The sequence below is a fragment of the Zeugodacus cucurbitae genome, chromosome 3, assembly GCF_028554725.1.
Source record: "Zeugodacus cucurbitae isolate PBARC_wt_2022May chromosome 3, idZeuCucr1.2, whole genome shotgun sequence".
Classification (NCBI taxonomy): Eukaryota; Metazoa; Arthropoda; class Insecta; order Diptera; family Tephritidae; genus Zeugodacus; species Zeugodacus cucurbitae.
Window position 1 is genome coordinate 5,105,001 of NC_071668.1, and position 26,306 is coordinate 5,131,306.

Genomic DNA, 26,306 nt, shown 5'->3' on the forward strand with positions numbered 1-26,306 from the left:
TTCTAACGATGATATGTTAGATCGCCTTTTAAATTATTCACTCTTTTGACTAAATATATCTAGAACTTCCTTATAAATACTAATATACATACATGTAAACCAACGTTTCAAAAAAATTCTTGTACTACCTCAATAATAAATTATTGACACTTATTTTGTTGTAATTTAGCATTCTAGTAATCAACTATGCTAATTGAGCATGAATGTAGATTTATAGTTTTAATCTGCCTTGAAGCAATTAAAAAAAGTGAACCAGTAGATAAGATGGGTCGACTGGCTATTTTCGATTTTACTTCGAAAACTATGACAATTTGACCTATTTAGCGGGGCATATGGAATAAAAAGTATAAATACACACAGTAATAGTTGTAATTGCCATAGAATGAATGAGCTGGAAAAGGGAAAACGAGGTTGAAGGCACACAAATACATCATACATACTCAAATTCATATAGTCTATATATACACATGTATATCTGTAAACTGTAAAGTGGCGGTCTAGCTAAAAAGCCTGAGTTGAACTATAAGATATAAAAAACCCAAAAAAATGACCATAACAACAATGTATGTATGTATGTATGTTTGTGTATTCAAAACCCGCCATCTGCTTAACGTGCTCAGTGGCTTAGTAGAATTCATTTTCAGCAGCGTAAATGGAATTCGTCGCTCTAATCAAATTTATATTTAAATTGTGACGTAAGGCTGCTTATATATATGTGTGTTGATATATATGTATTTGTATGTGTGTATATATAATATGTTTGAGTAGCAGCTTAAGCTCGGCTCGGTTCGGCATAGCAATAAACAGGGTTTTTTTCTATCAAACTTGTTGCAAAGCGCCATAAAGAAAAACACACGAAAAATGACAAACAAAATATGACGAAAGAGAATAAAATAAAATTAGAATCAACAATTTTTTTTTTCTTTTTTTAAGCAAAAAAATATTTTTGTGTTTTGTTAGTGTAATTTTTGCCGTTTTTAGAGTTAATGTCAACATTAAATTCCAGCAATTTTTCATACAAATTCATATAGGTATATACTGATATACTTGACTTACAACAATGTATATATAAACACAAAATTATATTTACATATAAATATATATATATATATTTATATTTGTATGTGTGTCTGTTTCATATTTCAGATGTGTTTATTCGAACTAAAGCTCCCCAAACCTAAACCGCATGCGAATTTAGCCGCGGAGAGCACGCGACACTTGTCGCCGACGCTCAGCTTAGCTCGGCATGCCAGCTAGGCCGGTGATTTTATAAAAGGGGCTGTGGTTAAATATACTATGTATACGCTTGCATATTTGTAAACGTTTATGGTAAACGTACGTTGAAAATCAAGTTCATGGACAATGTCAATTAAGTGCGCATACTTTAGTCAAGTTATACAAACAGACATACATACATACATATATGTATACAAACTGTGCTGGGTATTGAAATGCATAGTATAATAGTCAACCACTCTTGACTGGTTAGAAGAAATGCATGCCGCAAATTCTTATGTTGAATTTTAGATGATCTAAAATTATTTTTCTGTTTTACTTCTAATAGTAGACTCTACAAGCAATATATTCTTTGAAGTCTTCATGTGACTTTCAAAAAATATGCTAATATGCCGCGAAGGGTTAATATAGGCAATAAGCAAGGTACTAATTAACAAATTGAAGCATATATATAACAAATCAGTAACCAACAACTAAAAGCAGTTTAACGAAAAAATACCACGCCTCAGCAAACTAGATAGCTTAGCCGCAAGCTAAGTAATATGTATAATTAATCTCTTAAGTTAATATGCAAACAAGTCAAGATATTATATATTTACTAGAAGAAGAAAAAAAAAACATCCAACTTTGTTATTCTACTGGGAACAAATATTTGTTTCCGAGTCACAACAGCTTTGAGCGCTCAAATTCATTTTTATTTTTTATTTTTTTTTTCTATTTTTTACTTTCAATTTCATTAAAATTCATTAGAACTAAAACCAGTTAATAGTTTAGCCAAGCGTATGCCTTAAGTCAATTTAAATATCGCAGAAAGACAAGGCAAAAGCATATGTAAAAAATACAAAACATTGAAAAAATGACGACACACTCAGCCATTCAGGTATTCAACAACTACAGTCATAAATTTTGTTAAGTGTTTTTTCATATTTTTTTATAGTGTTTTCCATTTTATCTTTGACGCTTGTTTACTTCCTATTTTTACTAGATTTTTCTTTTCAAATATCTCGTTATAGACTATGTATGAATAGGGCATGTTAAATTTATATTTGTAATATTTGTTTTTGTTTACACAAACGCCATTGAGTAGTTTGTAGTTGACTGCCGGCTATTGTACATTATCGTTGATGATAATTACCGATTACAATTCATTTTACATATTTGCCTATAATTATACCAGATATGTACATACCTAGCTTTCATTTAATTTCGACTGGGTCGTTTATTTTAAGCTTCCCATTTATCAATTAAATTATGGGTACTTATTTCTAGTAATTTTTTAATAACCTAATGCTGTAATAGACAAAGTTGATGTGATGCTTAGTATGGCATCATACCAAATTTAAATTCTTTTGTTAAATTTGTGCTGAACTCTGCTCTCTTGCAAAAATAATTGCAATATTAATATTACATACAGTGTACTCCAGTTGATTTCAACTTATACTGGTATAAATGCTACTTAAACTATTTCATTTTTTATTATACCAGTTTAATCTTATTTATACCAGTTGCTTGTTCGAGTCATCGGCGTGCAATTTTTGACGATTAAAAACAATAGACAATGCGAGAAACAATTTAAACAGATCTGTCACTATTTTATGCCAGTTCGTTGAATTTATACCAGTTATTTTTTCGATTGGCTGTTTTTTTCAAGTTGAATTGACGTTAAATAAAGTTATATGGTTATCATTTTTATTCTATTTAATTTTGATTATACCAGTTTACTTATTTTATACCAGTTGTTTGTTCGATTCGTCAGCGTCTAATCTATTAATTTTAATTTTTAAACTATTTAATTTTTATTATACCAGTTTAATTTTATTTATACCAGTTGGCTGTTCGATAAATAAAATTAACTATTTTAGCTCATTTTTATTCTATTTAATTTTGTTTATACCAGTTTAATTATTTTATACCAGTTGCTTGTTCGATTAGTTAGCGCACACTGTTTAACAATCAAAAGACAACCATAAAATTATAATTACTTTATAATAGATATATCTATATTTTATGCCAGTATATTAAATTTATACCAGTTGCTTCTTCGATTTGCTCTTTTTCAAGTTGAATTGACGGTAAATAATAAAAATTATAGTAGCTGATTCGTATTCTATTTCAGTTTTGATTATACCAGTTTAATTTTTTATACCAGTTACTTGTTCATTGCGTCACCGTTCAATGTTTGGCGAGTAAAAGCTGTACAAAGCAATAAAATTATATACTCGACCTATCTTCAACAATTTTATGATAAATAATATTGTTTATACTCGTATTAGCTTATAGTAAATTCAAAAAATTTAAACGCTTTGTAATATAATATTTTAAATTGTTGAACAAATTCATACAAATTTGCCAGATTTCGATATACTTTGTTGTTGTTCATTTTCATTAAACCAACTCCGTTGTACACATTATCTCGTATGTATTTTATTTAGTAGATATATATCTATATATATTAATATAGATATCTTTATATTCGCATATTTTATGTACATGCGTGGCTATCACTTAACTGCCTTTGCTTGCTTGCCGGTTGACGGAAGCGAATGGCCTTCCAATTTAAATGAAGATTAACATTTATCAGTTATGAACTTTTTTCTCAATTTTCTTAATTCTTTTTTTTTTCAAAAAGCAACTTCGATACAGGCTGTACATTATCTGGTTTATGCCTGTTTGCGGGCGTTCGCAGAATTCTTAATCATTTTAGCATTTTTGTTATTTTTTTATTTTATTAATAGCTGCTGTTGTTATGTGTTAAAAAACGGTATAATTATGAATGGCAGTTAATTACGATGTTGAATAGCGTGCACTATGAGACCGTTTGTTTTTTCAAAAGTTTACTAATTTACACGATTTACGTTTTTGCATAAATTTGCATTTCATTTATTTTTCACTCTGATGAGATTTCGAAAATACGAAAATGGTATAAGTGAAGTATGAGATACAAAACCTGTTTTTAATTGGTATTTAGAAAATCAATTTAATTAAAAAAGAATTGATTGTTAAATAAGCGCTAATAAATTTAAAAAATTCTAAAATTGAATTGAATATTTTTTTTCTTTTTTTGAATTTCACAAACTTGTGCAATACTTCAGTCTATTTTTGCTTTTAGTGTCAATCAAATCTATTACAATGTCGTTGACACTCATTCCACACCTTATAAGTATGAAACATCTGTCTACATATATGTGAACCTACATCTTTACGTGCCGTTATGCATATATTTATATGTAAATGTTGCTGCCTTAGATGTGTCACAGCGTTCAATGGCGAGTTCTTGAGACATATGCATGACGTGCCCCACCAAAGAATTTCTCATTTCAATTTCTGCTTTTCGGTTGCTAATGAGTACATACATATGTACATATAAAACACATGTAAAAGCCATTTACATCCAGTATATAACATAAATATATGAGAACATGACTCTGAACAAGTGTTTCACCATTTGCATGATCATTTAGAGTTGTTGTAAAATTATAAATTCATTTTAATAAGCGCTCAATGAGAAATTGTTGCTATGTATAGCTATATGTATATACTATAGTATACATATATCCACTGATCTATGGCATAGTCACGCAGCACACGTAATACTGACACAACCATTACGATAAATTTCAATTTCAATTACCAAAAAGCGCAAAAAAATGTTTAATTAATTAATGAAAGCAAAAGTAGACATGTAAAACGAGGTTGATCAGCTAAAAATGTGAAAATGGAGTGAAATTTGGCAATACCGAGTATATATAGAATTTATAATGAGTTTGTTAATTTAATATTTTTTTATTGAAAATTATTTTTAATTATTATTATGCAATTCGTGATATTAATAGTTTCAAGTTTATTAATTGTCATAAATAATAGATTTAGCAGCGTTGATATAATAAATATTTTTAATTGAACAACCAATTGAAGAATCGATGCAGGGGTTGTCGTCGATAGATTCTGTAGTAATTTTTCATGTATTTTATTAATATTCTGTAGTAATTTTTCATGTAATTTATAAATATTTGAAGGCATCTTCCAGCAGAGAGTTGTATTCGTATATCAAGTCGATGCAAAATATATATATAAAATATGTATCTTCAATTTAGTAGACATTTGCGAATCAAAAGTCAATTTCTTACGCCATTAGTCACACATTTAGCATATACTTGAGAATTAATATAAAGATTCTTCTCAAGCGCGATTCGATTAGCATGATTTAGAGATAATTTTAAAAGTCTAGTCAAGTATTTGTTGAAGACAGGTGTTCTAAGTTATCTATTTCTGATTTAAATTGCTTCAAAATGGCTTCCATTGACTTAGAACGATTTTATTTTGAATTAATGAAGAATATTGTTGAACCAAACTGAAACCTGAGATTTGTTACTCGGCTTGAATAGAAATATTTATTATATCCAATTTTGAAAGATGAAGATAATAGAAATTCGAAGTTATCAAATTGAATCTCGAACCCAATCACAATTATGCTATCTAAGCTTCTGATGATTTTGTAATTAACCACTTATTATTAATAATTATGTATGTCCTAAAAAACAGGAGCGATATATAACTAGATAGAGTGTATCTTATATACCCTATATTACCATTGCTTTACTAAAGTTTTTCAATAAGCATATTTTTTACTTTTATCATTTTTTAATTCGCTTTCAGGAAATACTCGCCGAATCTGAAGAACTTAAATCATCACATAAAGAGATTGAGGCGCTCTCAAAATCAATCGTCACATTCCTTGGGGAAGTTCACCAACCCACATCGCAGGCCCTACAGGCCAAAGTGGATAACTTAGTACAGCAGCAAACAAAGTGAGTACAAGAAATATATTTTTTTTTACTTAAATGTGACGGACAATTTTTTAGAACTCAAAATCTCAATACATGATTTTTCCAAAAAATTTTAGATTGATTTTGAATTAATTTGCTTCAAATATTTACGCCAATTCTGTAATCGAATTGTAATACGAATTTGAAAAACACGCTTGGAAAAATCCGAAAATTTCTAATCTTCGCACTCCCAGAAGCTTTTTCGGAGTTAGTCCGGGTGTGCTTGTGATTTGGTAGGGACTAAAAGTACCCTTTTTTTACATAGACCTCAATTACAACGCAGTTTGTGCTCTTATATACTCTGAAAACAGTAAAATTCTGAGAATTCTTAAATTAATCTGAGAACGGAAATGTGTACTGAGCTAATTTAGATGGCAGAAATATAAAATTTCCTTTGTATTATAAACAAAATGGAACGTATGAAGTGTACGTCGTGAGAACCCGTGTTTCATCTCACTAATAGTCTGATTGCTGGATACACCCACCATGTGCCTACTCTTGGGGCCTACTCTCGGTTGCCTCACTAGGCGCTATATAATGAAGATTCACACACCTAACGGCAATTACTTTTTTCTGATTTTATCTTTTACAAATTGACAGTGCCTCTTTTGTTGTGCGTCAACGATTTAGGGCCAGGCTCTGCAACCAACCTGTTGCGGTATGTTATGAAGCACACAAGTACACGTAACGTAATAGAAACCAAAACATTTGCGGTATTTCTATAGTAAGAGTCTACAAGTTTCACGCTCAAAAGACTGCACGCACTCAAGTTGCATAACAACTACAGTTAAGACGTGTAATCGCTACCAAAGTGTCTCCAAAAGCATGCAACGGATATTTGAAGAAATGCCACAGCTTTGTTTGATGTCTACACCTGATAATGCGAGTTATGTGATACTAACTGTTTTGTCTATCGGTGGCGTTAGTGGCGACAAGGCCACAAATGCGGTTAGATCTGTAACTCTCGCTCTTGCTCTCCTCACTCCCTCGCACCCATCTTCGCTCTCGTTCTTAATTACAATTAGAGATTTTGTTTGCGGTTTTGTTAGGTGATATGCCCGCCTGGCTGTCTGTGCGCTTTCAAGCGTTCATCGCTGGTTTCATTCAGCACCTTTATCGGGGGTTTTCAAGGCGACACACAAATTGCATTAATTGTACACAGCTGCAGACAAATTGAGGCGGAGTAGGGGAGTAGATGAAATTAAGTACTTTTGTTTTTTTTTTTATTTGCTATGTGATGATTAACATGTTCTGTGTAACTTCCGGATAGCTGTTGGTTTTATTAGGTTAATTGCGAAGAGATAAGTAATGCTGGAGTGCCAGCGTAATTTCTTAAGCAGATTGGTTGGAATAGTGCTGTTTCAAGAATTTCAGTGGAACATAATTCGAAAAACAGCTCTCTAAAGCTTAAATATGATTTGAGTAAAGTCACGGTGGGTTGTCTTCGGGCAAGTCTCAAGCCAAATAATGAAATTAATCTTTGAAAGTGAGATAAAAAGTGTAAAGAAAATCTCCTTCAAAAATCTGCCTTATAGCTTAAGCTTCAATTACATTGCTATTGCATGACAGCTTTACAGTTATTGCCAGTTTCAATGTATCCATTTACATTCTGAGAAGCTTCCTCACAGAAGCAAGTATCATTCTGAGTGAGGTAAAGACAATTTTAAATTTGTTGTTGTATGCTCAAACTAATTCCCATGAATGATACAAACTTCGACGTCAGCATTTTACAACAACACCATAAAAAGCACATGTCATTTCCTACAACTCACATATTCTCATATGGTTAACAACAAAAAAACATATAAAAAAATTGTGCCGCTAAAAGCAGTAATTATCATTATCTTATTACCAATTATTGTGTGTCAGCTATTAACACAATTGAAATGACAGCTTTTTTATAGATATTTTGCACAGTTTGCGGTCTTGTTGGCGCTACGACTCCGCTAAAAAAAAAACTAAATAAAGTATATTGAAGCAAAAATACAACAAAAATCGCACAGACAAAATTACAAAAACAAAAAATCCAAATCAGCAAAGAAATTTGAACTATCAACATTCACAACGACATATCCCCATACCAAAAATGTATGTGTGTCTTTCGCTTAATTACCCACCTAGTTAGTGTTTCAGCTCATGCAGTCATTCAATTATCTCTCTAGACTGATAACGATAATTCGATTTATTTATTTTATTAACATTTAAATATCATTCCTGCTGTCAATGCGCTCTGCGTTCCCACATTCTTCTCCGCTTTGTAGTCGAGCGCCTGTGAATTCGACTTGTCAGCGCGAAAATTTGCAGTTATTTCATTATGCACAGTTATTTATAGTGACGGCGCTAGAACTGTGTGAAACAAATGCTAGCAAATGTTCGCAAATCACGTGAAATTTTGCAAATCACAAGAACAGAAGAAATTCAGTTATACTTATACTCAGCGTAATGTAAACAATAGGAAAATATATATATCTATGCGTTGACCACTGTGAATATTTGCGTTGTGACGTCATGCATGGTGCGCTAAAAATAAATTGCATAAATAACTGTATAATATAGTTTTCAGGAAATCACAATTGAACTTAGCAACATTCTATATCAACATATGTTGCGCTGCAACATGTCAGCGCTGTGAGCATGAAAGCTTTTTCAACACTTCATTGCGCTCACTTTCTGTACTGCTCTCAATTTTTGTTCCGCTCTTAAGCTTTAACTTGAAAGCTGCTCATTTCCGTTTCCTGTTCATATCGTTTTACGATAAAACACATTTTTGTTGTCGACATTTGTTCATGTGTTGCGCAAAACTCACCACAGCCGCAACATTGTTGCGTTGTTGCTGTTGATGTATTGAAAATACAAAAGTTTAACAAAGCAATGAAGGACATTTAAAATACGAAAATATTATTTTTTTTTTGTTTTTCAAATATATTTTTGTTTGTTTATTTATTTTTTCTTTCTGTTGTCCGAAAAAAATACACAACAAACAAATGGTAGGCATTGAAGTCTTTTAAGATTTATTTGAGCTGCCTGTTGACAGCTGTAAAGTAATGGATGGCATTCTATGTGAGTGCCTATTGTTGTTGTTGTTGTTTTGTGCTGGAGATTTTCGTGTGTTTGCGCACATTTTTCGACATATTAGTGTGGTTTTAATGGCAGACAAATTGCTTTCTATTTTTGGTGTGCGAGTGTTTTTTTTTTTGTTACACAAATGTGTGAACATTCATAATTCTCAATGAATTTCTATTTTTCTTTTAATTTTTTTTGATTTTTTTTTTAATTTTTTAAATTTTATTTTGAATTTCTTTTTTGAATATTTTTTAAATTTTTTTAATTTATTTTGAATATTTTTTAAATTTTTTTAATTTTTTTTTTAATATTTTTTAAACTTTTGTAATTTTTTTTTTTGATTTTTTTAATATTTTTTAAATTTTATTTTGATTTTTTTTTGAATATTTTTTAAATTTTTTTTAAATTTTTTTTTGATTTTTTTGAATATTTTTTATTTTTTTTTTAATATTTTTTAAATTTTATTTTTAATTTTTTTTTATTTTTTTTTTGAATATTTTTTAAATTTTTTTTTGTGATTTTTTTGAATATTTTTTAAATATTTTAAATTTGTTTTTAATATTTTTTAAATTTTGTAAAAATTTTTTTGAATGTTTTTTGAAATTTTTTTTTCACTTTTTCTTCTTATTTTTTCTTTAAGTCCCTAAGCAAACTGCGTTCTTCAATTGTTTTTTGTTTTGCTTTTAAAAACATGCTTTCATTTATTGAGTGATCTCACATTGCTTGTACGTGTGCGCCACACGCAACCCTGTCAAATTTGGTTTATCTCAAAATTTTGTTTTTTTTTGTTGTTGTTGTTGCTATTAAATTACGTGCAATACATATTTTTGTATGTGTGATTCTGAGAAAAGAAATATTAATGTATGCTGTCATCTCTTAAAACTCAAAGCAATGAGAGTTGCTTCCGTTTGTTTGTTTTTTTTTTATTGAAGCACAATTTATTTATTTTTTTTTGTTTTTTCTTTAGTATTTTTGTAGCTGAAATATTGACTCTGTCTCTAAATTGTTGCATTCGAAAATTGATATAAATTTACTATTAATTATTACGCGTATAAAGTAGCTGAAAAATATGTTTCCGTGATTTGACTCGCTCACTGTGGTCTCTCCCTCTCCTCAATATGCCAGCGTGAATAAACCGAAAAATTGTTTAATTTATAATACTGTTAAATTCATTAATTTATTTTGTTAAAATACATTCGATCGCGTGTGTGCTTTGCATAATTTTTCAGTAAATTAGCATATTCAACAGGCTTTCAAGTATGAGTAATACAAATGAAGCTTAAATGAAGCGCATGAGTTTTGATGGCATTAGATCACATGAGCTTGAAATGAGAAGATCTCAAAATTTGAAGAATAAAAACTATAAATTTTAAAAATATTTATTTTACTTATAATAAATAAAAGTCTAAGTATAATATTTAATTTGATGTATAATAATATATTTATGGCAAACGAAAATTCAATTTCTTCCAATACTAAATTCTAACTTGAAGACTGGTTTATAGTTATGCTCTAATTTATATAAAATTCTTAACTTTTCAAGTACGGTGCTCAAGGAAATACACTTTTCAAATGTGAAACACATACAATAGAATTTCTCTATGCAAATTCTGTGGCTTCTCCAGCTAATGCAATAGTAATTGCGTTATTTATGTATGTTTGTACTATTATATTTACTTGTTGTATATTTTATTCAAATATGATTAATCATACATTTTACTTGAAAATTCAGAGCATAAACAATTTACAATTATAGCACAATTTATTTATAGTAATTGCACTACTTTGCGAATATTCGCACACCATGAGCACAATTCCTTGAACCGGCAATTGTTTAAATAGGCGCTTAATAATTGATAAAATCAAATATGCAATAAATTCTGTAGCTTGTAATCGCGTATTTGTTGAAAAATTCCGCGGCATGCCAACACGAAGTAGTTAGTTCTGCATACGAAGTGAGCGGCATTACCTTCGAATTGGCTACACACAGTCACGGAAAATATATACAAACTCATCCATATATACATACCTATGTATAATATGATAATAAAAAAAATAAAAAATAAAAAAATTAAATAAAAAGAAATAAAAAAAAAACAAATTTTAACGTCTGACTATCTTATCAGCGTGGGGATACCCATTAATATTTTAATAGCATTCGATTTTATACTCATTCATTAAATATTCTTTTTATTTCCTATAAATAAATGATGAAGTAGTATGTGATTTTTGCGTGAATTCTTGTGATAAAATGTGGACTGTGATTAAATGATTGATGAATTTTTAACTTTTTTTGTTGTTTTATATTATTGTATAAATACAATAATAATAATACTCGTGCAAACAATAGACTTGAGAAAAAGCAAATAAATAGCTAACTATTTACATAATCGTACAAAAGAGAACTGGTTATTGATTTGAAAGCATGAGAATTGAGGTAAAATAATGATAAAATTCAGCTAACAGATTAAAACACTCGACGTTACTACGGTTGAGAAGAACCCTGTATATAATCACCTTAGTAGTTGAAGTTTACTCTTGAGAAGTTCGCTTAGGGATCACTTATTCTGGGAACAGAGACTCACAGATTTGATTTTAATCTTGATACACTTTTTATTTCGGTTCAGACGACCCCTGTCGATACTCAGCATAAATATCCAAAATTCATACTCATCTTTAAGTTTTCCTGTTTAAAGTGTCTTTTGATAAATATAGTTAGGAATCCGTAGAAATAATTTTGAAAACATAGATTTGTAGATTGGATCTTGATCTTGATATGTTCTTATGTTCACTCTATAAAACACCAAAAGCTCTGTCACCTGTTGCTGCTTCGGTCTAGACGAACCCTATAGATACCCAACTTAGTCAACAAAGATTCATAGATACATACACCTTTCAGTTTAGTGTTTAAATTGACTATTGAGAACCTGGTTCAGGAATCAGTAGCAGTTATTCTGGAACTCTAGACTTATGGGTTTTATGTTGATCTGGGTTTCGTAACAATTATTCTAGGCTTCTAGACTAATGGATTTGGTCTCGATCTTGACATGTTCTTGAATATTCTTTATAAAAAACAAAAAACTTTGCTACAAGTGATTCTAGCATTACATAGACTTAACTCGTAGATTGGACCTACACAAATCTGGACGAAATCTAGAACAAAACTACTCGGTAATACCAGAGTTGCATGGGAAAAACTATGTAAATATCGCATGAGATAATCTCGAAGTATAATAAATGTTGATATATGAACTCTTTATGGTCTCCTGAGTCATATCTATACCTAACCTAATCCAGAAGCTCTTTACTCCAAGAAAATATGCTCCATAACAATCGCATGCGCTTATAAATCGCAGTTGATAACTAGAAAAAAATCAAGCAAGTAATATTAAATTGTCATTAAACAGTTATTCAAGGTTGATTTTCTACGCTTCATTGTTAGCAAAAGTGTAAAGTGTGGCGTCATTTTCAATTTATTACCAAAAAAGCACACACAATTTTCATGCATACTAGAAGCAAATAGTATCGCAAGAATTTCGCAAATGCCAGAAGATTGCAAGTGCGACATGTGTGTGAGTGCTGAAATTGCTAACAATAGCACAAAAAAAAAAACAATACAATAACAACAAAATATTTATTTTAAATAAAAATGCGCACACAAATTATGTCATCCACCGAGAGTTAGAGTAGACAAGCGAAATTAAGTAAATGCAAATATAATTACTGCATAAATAAACAATGTGGAAAATAATATAATAACAACAAAAAAAAAATATATAATGAAAAATTAAGTAATGACAAATAAAGAAAAATAAAAAAAATAAATAAAAATTAAAAGTAATTTCTTTGAAGAAAAAGAATATAAAAAAATAAATAAATTATATAAAAATAATTATAAATTTAAAAATAAAAAAAACTAACACTATTAGGTCAACAACTTTGCTTCCGCCGTTTTTTTTTTGTAAATTTAAGGTTTTTTTTGTATAAAAACGGTTACAAAAATGTTAGTCAAAATATTGGCCGTCGCTAGCTACTACTTTTGACCATATTTCTGGCAACATGGGTATTCCGTGCAAATGTCGAGAATTCGGCTCAAAAAGTGACATTTTCAGTTTTGAGAATAAGTTTGGGATGCAAACAGATCTCTACAAATATTTTGTTAGGTTAATGTTGACACAAATGTCCCAGGTCGATATAAAACGATTTAATCGATTTAATCGTCCAGTGCTTGACCCTAGAGACATCTATTGGAAAACGGCGGAAGTTAAGTTGTAGTTGTAATAGATAAAAAAAATAAAAAATTTAGAAAATTAGCACAAAAAAAAATTAATGAAAAGAAAACAAAAAATAATAACCAATAAAAAATAAGAAAATTAATAAAAAAAATTTGAAAAAAGAATAACAAATAAAGAATAAAAAGTATAGAAAATTAATAAAAAATATGAAAAAAAAAAACAAATAAAGAAAATATAAAATGAGAAAACTAATAAAAAAATTAATAAAAAAATAAAAACAATTCACCACAAAAAAAAAAAAATAAATAAATAAAAATCAAATAGATATTTGCAATAAAAAATGTAAACACATCAGTTTAGCACTCAACTGACAAAACAGGAAGAGAATAAATGAACAGCAAAAAAAAAATAAAAAAAATCAACAGCAATAAATGATAAACAAATAAATGACTTCATCGGCGATATACAAAACTTTGCGTGCGATAAATAAGATATTGCTTCGTCCGCAAGAATTCAAGAGAAAAAAGTAAATAAAACGAAATTAGATGCCTTAACTTTGCTGCTTTTTTTTTGCTTGAACGCATGCCAGCTGCCGGCGACAACGCAAATGACAACCGCTTTTGGTGACCGAATGGCACTAATGAGCTAGTCTGCAGTATGTATGTATGTTTGTACTTGTGCTTGTAGAAAGGAATTTGTTAAAACACATAAAAAAATGTGTGCTACAAGTTGTTGCGCGTGCTATTTTAAAAGCAAGACGGAAAATTCGGAAATCAGGTCGCCGGCTAAAGAGCGAGTGCGCCAAAGTGAAATTCGACTAAAAACGTTTGGCGGCGTACGCGCGACCAGCGTTTGACGGTCGACGGCTGGAAACACGACGGATGCATTCACACACACATATATATTTCTGCACTTGATCTCATTTGCTTTTGTATGCATGTGACTGCATTCTCACTTGAAATTAGGTGCCGGCTGCCAGCGCTTTGATGACATTTACGGCGCGGCACGTAAGCCCCCAAAATCGCACAATTACAGTTCCGACACTTTTTAACGGACGTGCGTCGTCGGCAGCTCGTTTGTTTGTTTATTTTGATGTTGTCACTTTCATTTTACACTGTTATTTATCACTTTTATCCACACTTTTGTTGGGTGATTTGCTGCCTTTTTCATCGATTTCATACTCGTATATACCCAAAATATCGTTTGTCCAAATAAAGTTGAAAAACAAAAACGAAATTTTTGACATAAATTTAACGCGCAGCAATTAAATACGAAATGACTGTATGAATAGCAGCTAGCTGCTTGTCTGTCCGTCTGCCGTATGACTGCAATGAGGTAATCGCGTAATTATAAATTTATTAATATTTATTTTGTTGTCATTGTGTTTTGTGGTCTGTTGTTTTTGCTGTGAATTTTTATGCAGACGAGAAGTAGAAAAACAGAATGTAGTAAAACAAACGTTAATACAATGCGAATTTGTCGGCTTTCACGAGCGTGTGTCGCTTGTTTATATGCTTCTCTTGTCTGATTTTGAATACCTTTCGACTTTAAATTGAATATCTTTTTTTCAAGTTTGTGCGTCACCTGTGAATTTGCTTAATTGAAATACGATTTGCAAACATACCAAGTTCACTTGAGACGATTGTTTGGGGAGTGTAATTATCAACTTGAAATGCGAATCATAAAGAGTGTCGATACATATGTATATCTTTTGCTTAAAGCTATCTGATAATGTATTGTTCAAATATTGAAAGCACGTACTACACCGTTCAGCTATAAGAGGATGAGAGAGATAGATAGAGTGAGAGAGATCGATTAAAATTTGTTATAATAAGTAGAGAAGCATCGGAGTGATCTTCAATCCCTTCCTACATAGTTTAACACCAATTTAAGAGCATTTTTTATTAGCAGGTGTCTGACGTTTTACGCTAGAGAGTTATCTGGTTCATAAAATTTTATAGAAAGCCGGAAGAGATAAGCAGAAATTCTGGTGTAAGGAATTTAAGGTTGATATAAAACATTTTTTCTAATGAATTTGCGAGAAATAGCTCATAGAAACAGAGCTGAAATATTAAAGCGAAAAGAGAGGATCTTAAAATATATACCTAAAAGCACGAAGAACTAAAAATTGCTGTTACTTTTGATATATATATTGTCTCTCACTTTCGTATAACTGATCAAGTTTAAAGTTGTTTAATATCACAAATTTATTAATTTTGGATTTAAAATATATTTTAGACTAGTAAAAGTTGAGTTCATAGCCAGCAGATTTTCTAAAAGTTCAAGCGAGAGATTTCTTGAATTCAAATTTGTATGAAACACTGCCTTTTACTCCCTCTCACACTCTCTCTCTTTCTCTCATCACTTTTGTTACTCTTCCATTGACATTTCACTCTTTAGAAAAAAAAAAGAAACTCACCACACTTGCTTACTCTCCACCACGCATTCATTCATGGTAGACAAGTTTTGCCAGTTTATATATGAGTATTTGTTGCCGGTCGTTATCGCGTTGTCAAGTTAACCAAAGAAAAAAAGAAATGAAATTTACGAGAAATACATACACACACACAGACATACATAGAAGGCCAGAAAATGTGCTTAATGGACTTTACAGCCGGCTTTTTATATATGTACATATGCCGGTTAGACATTGGATAGCTTATCAAATGTGTGTTCATTGCAAATGCTGTTGTACGAAAACAGCTGGAGAGCAAGAAATATTAATTGCACACAGCTGTATTTAATGCAATATGAGTAATATATATGTATGTGAGTAGCGCTTGCTATAACATTAAAAAAAAAAATTACAATAAATTTGCTGAGACTGGCTACATAGTGAACAAATCAATTATATTGTGCAAATAGTTTGCCAAAAATGTGCAAAAAATATGCTAAACACTTGACTGTGGAGCTGGTAAAATTAACGAATAAATAATAGAAAAATGCTGAAACAAAACAAAAATGCAAAAAAATGAAAGAAAAAGAGAAAAGGAAAAAAATTGAGAAAAAAGCAAAATAAAATTGAGAAAAAAATGAGAGAAAATAAACGCGAAAAAAATTGTGAAGGTTTATTGAGTGGTGAATAAATGGCGGCGCTGCGCTTGAAATAGCTTATTGGCAAGATCACCACGCTGTTACAACAACAACAACACACCAGTACTCACACACACACACACAGCCATATCGTGCGCTTAGTCGCCGCTCGATCGCATGACGAATACCCGCTGCGGTTGCCAAAATTTTCAATAAAAATCAGTTGGAATTTAGCGTTAGAAGAAAGCGGATGTGATTAACTGGATGGCTGGAAACTATAAAAGGAGCATATCAGCTAAAGCGAAAAATCAAGAAAGGAATTTCGAAAGCAAAAATATATTTGTAAAAAGAATATATACGAAGTAAAATAAAATCAAATAAAACGTGTGCGTTAAAATAATAAAAAATAAAAACAAAAACTGTAAAACAGTAAGCTACAGCAGAATAAAATAGACATTCTCAGCGAGCTGTAGTAGGTAAAAGTTAGTTAAAGTGAACGAATTTATTGCGAAAAAAAGCAAAAAGGAAATCACACACAGCACAAGGAAAGCAGTACGCACAGTGTTAAGCAGCGGCGTGTAACCTACTGAAAAAGTATAACGAATTTCTTAAATTTTCTGCGAAAAAAAAACGAAAAATTTTAAATAATTTTTTTCTACTTTTTTCTCTCTGCTTTCAACGCAAGGCAGCAGCGTACGTGCAGTTCGCAAACGCAACAAGGTTACATACAGCAACAACACGCAGCTACTGCGAAACTGCAGTGTGGCACGTGGCGTATGAGCAACGAGTTAATTTTTTGGAGCAACACATTGCACTGAGATTGCAGCATTTAAACGAGAAATCATAAAAGAAAGCAATACGCAAGCACACGCCTGCCTCCTCCTTACAAACACACACCCACACCCACCGAGCGTTGAGCGTTGTCCAGAGGAGGTTGGGTCAGTCGTGACCAAGCTGAGCTTAATACAGAGCAGACCAATAAGCGACGGAACGCAGATCCACTGATCAAAAAGACTGAGTAGTTTAGTAGAAAAAAGCAAGCAAAAGCGAAAATTCGAAAACTGAAAAGCACCAAAAGGACGACGTACGATCTTAGCAGCGCAGCAGCCCAAAAGCTATTAATAAGCAACGAAGAAATTTCGCTAAAACGAAATTATTGCGGTTGCCTAGAGATTTGCTGCGCCAGCGAACGCATTTTGCAAGCATTTGTCGTAGAAAAGCAAGAGGTTTGTGCAAAAGCGATGATGAGAAAAAAATAAGAAAAAATAGCTCGCTTCTTTTCTTTCTATAACTTTGTAGCTAACCAGATTTGCAAACTACATGCTCACAAGTATGTATGTATGTTTGTATGTTTGTAGAAACTACGTAAGTAACGTCAGCAAGCGTACGGCGTGTAAGCGAAGCAACTAGAAGCGTTGGTAAATAGAGTAAGCCGGTGGTGGGGTATAGAGTAGCGCAAAAAAAAAAACTAAATAACGACAGTCAAGCGGCTAGAAAGGCAGAAAGCCACGCTGTTGTCATAGTTTATTTTATTTCAACGATTTTTTCTGCTTTTGTTATTGTTATTGTTTTTGTCGCGGGCTTTGTCACCAAACGCAGGTTTTTGCCCAGCGATTAAGTCATCGTTTTTTTGGTTTGGTTTTGTTTTCGATTTTTTTTGTGTTTTTTTTTTTTGTGTTGTACTTCAACAACATCAGTAGAAAGAAGTCTTAGCTGTATGGATAAATGGACTCAGCAGCTTAATTTGCACGCGCTTGAACTTTAAGCAGCGTCAAAGAATTTTTTCGATTTTTCGTATAAATGAAACTAGAAAGCTGAGCGTTAAGTGTTTAAGGAAAACAAAAAACAAAAAAGCAAAAACAATAACAAAAACAACAGCTCTGAAATTAAGTAGTTCGCGAGGTCAGCCGGTGGCCGGCGCGCATTGACTATTAACAATTAACTGTGGACTATGACGTCGCTGCGTGTTACCATTGAGCGAAGTGACCAAAAACTAGAGAGACACACTTGACAGTTGTTAAAGCGGGTTTATAGTCGATATGAAATACGGCTTTTGAACGCGGTTTCTTTTCTTTATTTTTAAGTTTTTTTTTTTAATTTTTGGCAAAATCAAGAATTTCTAGTTTTTCACGTTGCGCGCGTCCGGCTGCAATTCGTTTTATTCATTGTACTATAACTGTCCGGGGCGTTTACCGCAAGACACAGTAAAATGCAGGCATGATTAGTCAGTGTATGCTTGATTTCCTAGAAATTTCGACTGACGAAAGCGCAGCGGTGTGAAATTATTTTATAGAAATGGCATTTTTTTGGCTGGTATAAAAATATTTTCTCAAAAATCTGTTTTATCGAACACTGTTTGCAAGTAATTGCAATTAATTGTTTATAATTTTTTTTTTGTTATTTGTCTGACTGAAGTATTTTTTAAATATAAACAGTAATATGAGTGCAGCTGCTTTAATATGTGAGTTATAGCAGAAAATACTTCATAAATGTACTTCAATGTAAAAGAAAACAAAAGAATATATATTGAAATTAATTAAAATATTTTGAATCAGGTTTTGAGACTATTTTCTTTTGATTTTAGTTTTTTATATTTATTTTTATTTTTTTTTATAAATTCAGTTATTTTTTTTGCTAAATTTTTTTAATTTATTATAAAATTAATTACAGTTTTTTTAATATTGATTTTTTTTTCTAAATTTATTAATTTTTTTTTAATTTACTTTAATAATTTTATTCATTTATTTTATTATAATTTTTTTTATTATAATTTTTTTTATCATAAATCTCTTTAAATTTTTTTATAATTTTTTTTTAAATTTCCAAAAATTTTTTATACATTTTTTAATTTTTTTATAATTGTTTTGTGTGCTGTATTTTTGTTTTTTTATAAATTAATTTAATTTTTTTCATGTATTTATTAATTTTTTTTTATAAATTTTTAATATTTTTGTTTATAAATTCATTTCTGATTTGAATTATTTTCAATATTTTCAAAATATTTTTCCTACAATTTCTTCTTCAATACAATAGTTTTAATACTCTTTTGCATTTATAATCAAAATTTACTTTTTTTAATTTATTTCAATATTTTTATAAATAATAATAATATAATTTTCCTTAATTTTTTTTATAAATTTATTTTTTTTTATTATAAATTTCTTTAAAACTTTTTTATAAATTTTTTTTTAATTTTTTTTTTAATTTCTGTTTTTTATAAATTTCTTAATTCTTTTTTATAAATTTATTTAATTTTTTATAAATTTTTTTTACATTTTTATAAAATAATTATTTTTTTATTTTTGTTATTAAATTTCTTATAAATTTTTAATAATTTTTTTTAGAATTTGATTTGTGAATTAAATTTTTTTCAATATTTTCAAAATATTTTTCATACAATTTCGTCCTCAATGCAATAGCTTTAATATTCTTTTGCATTTATTATCAAAATTTTAATTTCTATTCATATTTTTTATTGCTTTGCCAACTGCCACCATTTGCTTTATATGCACACATCCAAATATATGTCATGCAACAGTGGTATAATAATATATATTTTTTTTTATTTTTAAACAACCATTTCCTCATTAGCGCTGACAATCCGTGCATTTATCGCGTTGCTAAAACATTTTTCGTCATATTTCACAACAATAATACACAGATTTAAATATATTTCGAACAAACCAAAATAGATGTGCGATATGTGGATTTATAGAACACTTAAGTCAAGCAAAAACGACAGAAAAAGTGGTTGGTGAAAACGGCAAAAAGCTGAAGTAAGCAAGAGAAATGTGGAAAAATGCAAAAATTAAAGAAAAAAAAAAATGAAAAGAAAAAAATTAAAAGAAAAAAGTAAGAATTAAAGCAAAAAAGATGAAAAAAATAATGCAAAAAAATCCCAAAATTAAAGCAAAAAACTTAGAATTTAAAACAAAAAAAAATCTTGTTAAATTTCCAAAACCAAATAGAAGCAAAACAAAAACAATTGCAGCAATAAAACTAGCATTTCGAATTTATATATATACCTACATATATTATAAACGAAATAGTAAAAGCCAAAAGCACACAGAAAAAAAAGCAAAAAAAAAAATGTTTTCAAGTTTGCTTGTGCTTTACGGTTTTGTTGTTGCTTTATTGCTTGTTCGCCTTGTCAGCGCCGTAAAAGTCTACGAAAAATTACGCCGAATTTATTTTCAAAAAAAAAAACATGCATTATTTTTAAACATTTTTGGCACACAAACACACACATTTTCGTTTTTGTTTTATTCTTTGTTTTTCTCTTATTTTTGTTGTGTGAATTTGCATTAAAATTTTCTTGTTTTTTTTCACTTAATTTCCAACTCATGTGCTTTTTATGAATTTTTGCGTATTTTCTTTTTATTTTGCTTTCCTTAACACATTTTTTGTAGCTTTGTATAAATAATGTTATTTTGTTGTTGCTGTTGTGAATTACTTAAATTTTTGCTGCTCCATTGGCGTGCGGCCAAATACGCATAGCACTAGCGAAAAAAAGCCGTTAAGCGCTATGCTGGAGATTTTACATATATATTTTGTAAAGTACATATATATATGTATGTATGTATTTATTTAAATACATTATAATCTATCAGCACATCAGCTCCGGCAAACAGCAACGCCGGTAGCGACATGTGCGCCTGCCACTCAGTCTGTCATTATTTCTGCTTTCATATATTTATTTATTTATTTTTTCAATATATTTTACACACTAGAAATCGAAAGTTAAAGTGCCTCAATGTCAAATTGTAATTCATTTTTTTTTTAATTTTTTTTATAAATTTTTCACAAATTTTTATGACTAAAGATCGCTTTATAAGCCCATATATATATATATCGCTCTTATATATATATATATATATATATATATATATATATATATATATATAGCTCTGCAAGCAATGCATTAATTCAGCACATCTGCTATATATATATATATTTCTGCCTGCACTGTGCGCCAAGTGTGTATACCTTGTATATTTAGGTCTACATGTCGTACACTGCGTATACGCGACCTGGGTGTGGTGCAAGTGACGTCAACATGTCTGCCGCGTTTTATTTGCGCTAGCAACTTAAGGTAGCAACTTAAAATAAATAAATAAATAAATAAGCTAAAAAAACAGCGGAATGAGGAATCACAACAAAAGTCTACGAAAAAACAAAAACAATTTGCATTGACATGGCAACAATTGTACATAGAAAATCGCTAAAGTATACCGGAAAATGCAGTGAAAATTTACAAAAAACAAAAATAAAAAAATAAGTAAATATTATTAAAATTAAACAAATTAGCAAAAAAATAATTTAAACAAATTAGCGAAAAAAAATTAAACTCAAAACAACAACAAAAATATTTATTTAACAATTATGAAAAATTATTTTTGCTTTTGTCTTTCAAGTGCTTATATACATATGTACTTTAACAAATTGAAATGTAACTACACTTGCACTACACTCATCACTCAACAGAGACATACAAGCAATTTGTTATTGTTTTTGTTTTTGTTTTGACATTTTCACGCGTTACTTGAAGTGGCAATAAAAGGCAAAAAAAAAAGTATAAAAATTCGAAAACGCCGCAATTGCTGGCGCCACGAGCAGATAACAATGAGCACAACAACAAAAGCAAAAAAAACAATAACAACAAAAAATATGAATTCATATAACCGGCTTTTTCACGATCACTGATCACTTGCTCGCGCTACACTTCATACTTATACTCTCCCACTAAAGTGCTCTCACGCTGATCACAGCGTACGCTCTCTCTCTTTGGCATTTTGAACTTGCGTTTAAGCAATTAAATTTCTTCGCCATTTATTTATTTCCCTTTAATTCTTGCGATTCCTGCATTGCAACACTTCTACTGCCGTTAGTATAAACAATAACAAAACCAAATGCAGCGCCACTGCCTTTATAATGCAGAAAACTACAGTATTTGAGTGAAATATTCGAAAAATATCGCAGCAAAAGCGGTCAATTTCCGCCTCAAGGTTTTAGCTTTTGTACGTGGCAGAGGCCATCTGGGCGCAAAGGCGGCCATTAATAAGCACACACATCCCCTTTGAGGCGCCGCCGCCGATCGCAGAGGCTGTCGCTGCTCTTTGTTTAGCGCTACGTCACTGCCATTTTCGAAAATGTTTTCGAATTTGCTATAGCGTTTGCTGGCGGCCAAGCAATATTTTGGCTCATTCATTTGGAGAATTCTCTTTTACTAGCGCGGACGCATTTCTTCCACGGAAACCTTTGACGCATTATTAATCCTAATAATACTATACTATATAGTTATACGCTTATATATAAGCAATTGTATAAACTTTTTCAAGCGTTCGATTGCCGCAATCGTTTAAAAATACACGCAGCAATTTGTTGTTTGTTAAAGCGAAACGCAAATCTCGCGGATTTGTAGAACTCTTGAACTGAATTGTTGTACTGAAAGTGACTTGTGCGATTTCGGCTACTTTTGACAGCGAAATATCGCCGCAACGCAGCTGACCGCGTGGTTTTTGTCATAAATCTAACGACGGACTTTACAGCAAATCAACTTTTAAACCCACAAACAGTTTTTCTAGCACTTTATAACATTTTGCATTTCTTCTCTTTTCTCTTTCGCCCACAATTACTTTGCAGATTAAACGACACCTTACGCGAGAAGGATCGTCAAGTTGGCAAGGATCTGGACGAGATCGAACAGGTCTTCCATCGCATCTCAGAGTTGCAAGATAAATTCAACGCCCTACTCGAGCAGATACAAGAAGTGCACACCTTTGACGAGCATATCGAAGCCATTGAGAAGTCTTTGAACGAGTTGCAACAACAAGTTGGCAAGGCAGTTGAGGAGAGCGGCCAACTGATTGCACAAACCAAGGAAAACTATTTGCAGAAACAGAATCTGATACCAAGCGATATACAACAGGAATTCACCGCATTGGAGTTGCTCTCAGAGCGTGTACAAGGCGCCATGGAAACCAAACAGAAAGAATTCAAACGTGCCAAGACCGTACGCACCGAATACCTGAGCGGCGTCGATGAGATTCAAAGATGGCTGCGCCAGGCGGAGGTACAAGTACAGGATCGCACACTCGCACCTGCACAAATGAAAGAACTACTGCATCGCATTAATCAGGAAATAGCCGGCATTTATGAACGCTTCACAATGGTCAAGACAAACGGACAGTTGATTATCGACAATTGTCGCAACAGTAATGAAAAACTGTTGGTGCAATCGACGATCGATCAGTTGGCACAGGAATTGGGACAGGTACGCTCGTGGTTGGATGAGAAGAAACAACAGGTTGGCGATAGTTTAGATGCATGGACGAGATTTATGAATCTGTATCAAATTGTGATGGCGTGGGTGGCGGAGAAACGTACCTTCCTCGATCAGACAATCGAACTGCGTACACTGCCCGAGGCGCGCAACAAACTCAATGACTATGTAGTGGCTGTGAAGAGCATTAAACCGATCGTGAAGCATTTGAGCGAAATGGACAAGGAACTGGAACACATTGGACAAGTGACGACTGTGGGCGATCTCAAGGAGAAACTGCAAGAGGCTGAGGAGGCAAAGGTTTCCGTGGAAGCAGTGCTGTTGGAAAGGGTAGGTTCAAACGAGGGAACGGGGGTTTATGAAAAGAGAAAAAGATGTAATGTATTTAGTATACAGCGTTTTTGTAAGTATGAGTGGTACTGGACGGACCATCGGAGCCTTTACGGCTTGCTTTTGGATGACATGAACAAACAACTTCACTTAATAATTTCATTTGAGTTAGTTCTTTCAGGAGCAGCGGACCAACTTCTCAAACTCAAAATAATATTGTTTCTTTCCCTTTCTTAACCAAAAACCCTTACACACATAGAATTCCCTACTGCAAGAAGCCTGCGAGGAATGGGATCAATGCGAACGCAAAATTAAGGATATACGCGGTTGGATCGAGAAGACGAAACAATCGCTGGACTCACCGCAACACAAGAAGAAACCGCTGCGCGATCAATTGGGCTACTGCGAGAAAACTTTGGCGGACATCAATGTACAGAAGACCAAACTGCGTCTGTCTATTGAAAAATTGGAGGTGAGTGTTGTCTTTCTGTGAACCCGCAACGCCTTGACATAGTTTACATGACAATTGTAAACAATTATTTTACTTCAAAGATGAGTAAATAACACGCGCGCATTTGCCGATCTCTCTCTGCTCTTCTCTTCCTTCGCTCTTTCTATTTTCATTTTGGGAACAGGTGCACTTCCGCAATGGTATGGGTGGCGATCCGCGCCTTAGCGAGAATGTCGATGATCTGCTGAAGGTCTTGGACGGACTGGCGGAATTGGTGCGCACCAAAACCACTAGCCTGGAAGAGACGCTCAGCCAGATCGACATCTATCAGCAACAGATGCAAGCATTGCGTCAGAAGATCATACAAGAGGAGCAACAATTGCGACTCGTTATGGCGCCCACGTATCTGCCACACGATCGTGAGCGTGCATTAGCCGAGCAACAGGTATGTAAAACGGAACAGGCAGGTTGTTTATATACTTATCATATACAAATAATTAGTTAGTCCATAAATATTATATAGCATATGATATGAAATGAAACTTTTTTTAGTGAAACTGTGAGGCAGTGAGTTAGTTGTACTATCAATAGGTTGCAATCAACAGAATTGTTTGCTGATAGTTGAAATGTTTAGACTCTGAAATGACAAATACGTATATATCAATAAATATATTTGTAAGTTAGGCATAACTGTGCTACCCCCACCCGTCTCTCTCTCGCTCTCTCGCTACTTTGCTTAAGTGGCTTAGCGTTTGAGTGAGCCGCCACGCAGTTAAAAGCACAGTTCAACCATTGACATCTCGAAATCATAATCGCAAATACATTTGGTGCTGTTTATATACAATAACACAAACGAACCCCGAAGCGTACCACTCTTGATTGTTGACAATTGTTAACGTATCTGTATATTGACTAACACAACCCCTGAAATACCCCCCTCTTGAGTAACCTCTAGCAGCATTGTTTTGTTAATAAAACATTCTTTTTTGCTTTAGTGAAAATATTTTTTTTATTTTATTTGTTTTTTTTTCGACAAAATTGAAGCGTACCAAAATTTTCTCTCAATGCTACAGAAGTTGCACGGTGGCTGCGAAGTTTTTGAAATTGGCAATTAAATATTTTTTTGGTGTACAAATACCTCGAGTTTATTTTATGATTTTTATTTTTTGGTTTACAAACTTTTTTGTTTATAATTTCAACATTTATTTTAATTTTTGTACGGTACTTTAGTTTTTTCTTTTCTTATACTTTATAGTTTCTTTTCTTATAGTTTTGTTTAGTTTTTTTTTATATTTAGTTTCAACATGCACACATCGTTAATCATGCGCAGTTTGCAACTGCACGTCATCTCAACAACTCTGCTCTACTTCATTTTTATGTATTTTTCATGGTTTTTCGTTTTTGGTTGAGTGTATTTGTTGCCATGCCATCCACCACCAGCACCGTCATACATTTGTATTTTAACACCGTGCAGCGACATTTCATACACATTCATCATCTTTATATATATAAAATCATCTATATCAACCATCATTCATTCATAACTCATTTTCGAAAACATTTTTTTTAGATGAGTAAGCTTAAAACTTGTTTTGAAATATTTATAAAAAATTCCAAAAAAAATATTAGACTTTTTTTAAATGAAAATATTCTTACACAATTCTAAAAATAATGTTAGAGTGAAAACAAAATTTTGTAAAAATACTTTAAAAAAAATTTGAAAAAAAAATGTTTGGACTCAAAAAAAAAGTTTTTGTTCTCAAAAAAAAATTTCGAACTCAAAAAAAAAATTTTACAATTCAAAATTAAAAAAAAGCTTTTGATCTCAAAAAAAAAAAAAAATGTTTGAA

General features: G+C 31.5%; 1 protein-coding gene across 9 annotated transcripts in view; it reads left to right on the plus strand.

Annotated features, from left to right (window-relative positions):
* The window catches only part of LOC105214212 (muscle-specific protein 300 kDa), a 178,799-nt gene that overhangs the window by 85,827 nt on the left and 66,666 nt on the right, over nt 1–26,306 (plus strand). For all 9 annotated transcript variants that reach the window (XM_054228214.1, XM_029041591.2, XM_029041595.2 and 6 more), the window contains 4 exons: nt 5,893–6,044; nt 23,036–24,005; nt 24,265–24,477; nt 24,641–24,901. In XM_054228214.1, coding sequence (XP_054084189.1) covers nt 5,893–6,044; nt 23,036–24,005; nt 24,265–24,477; nt 24,641–24,901 — 1,596 coding nt within the window. The remainder of the gene's footprint in view (nt 1–5,892; nt 6,045–23,035; nt 24,006–24,264; nt 24,478–24,640; nt 24,902–26,306) is intronic.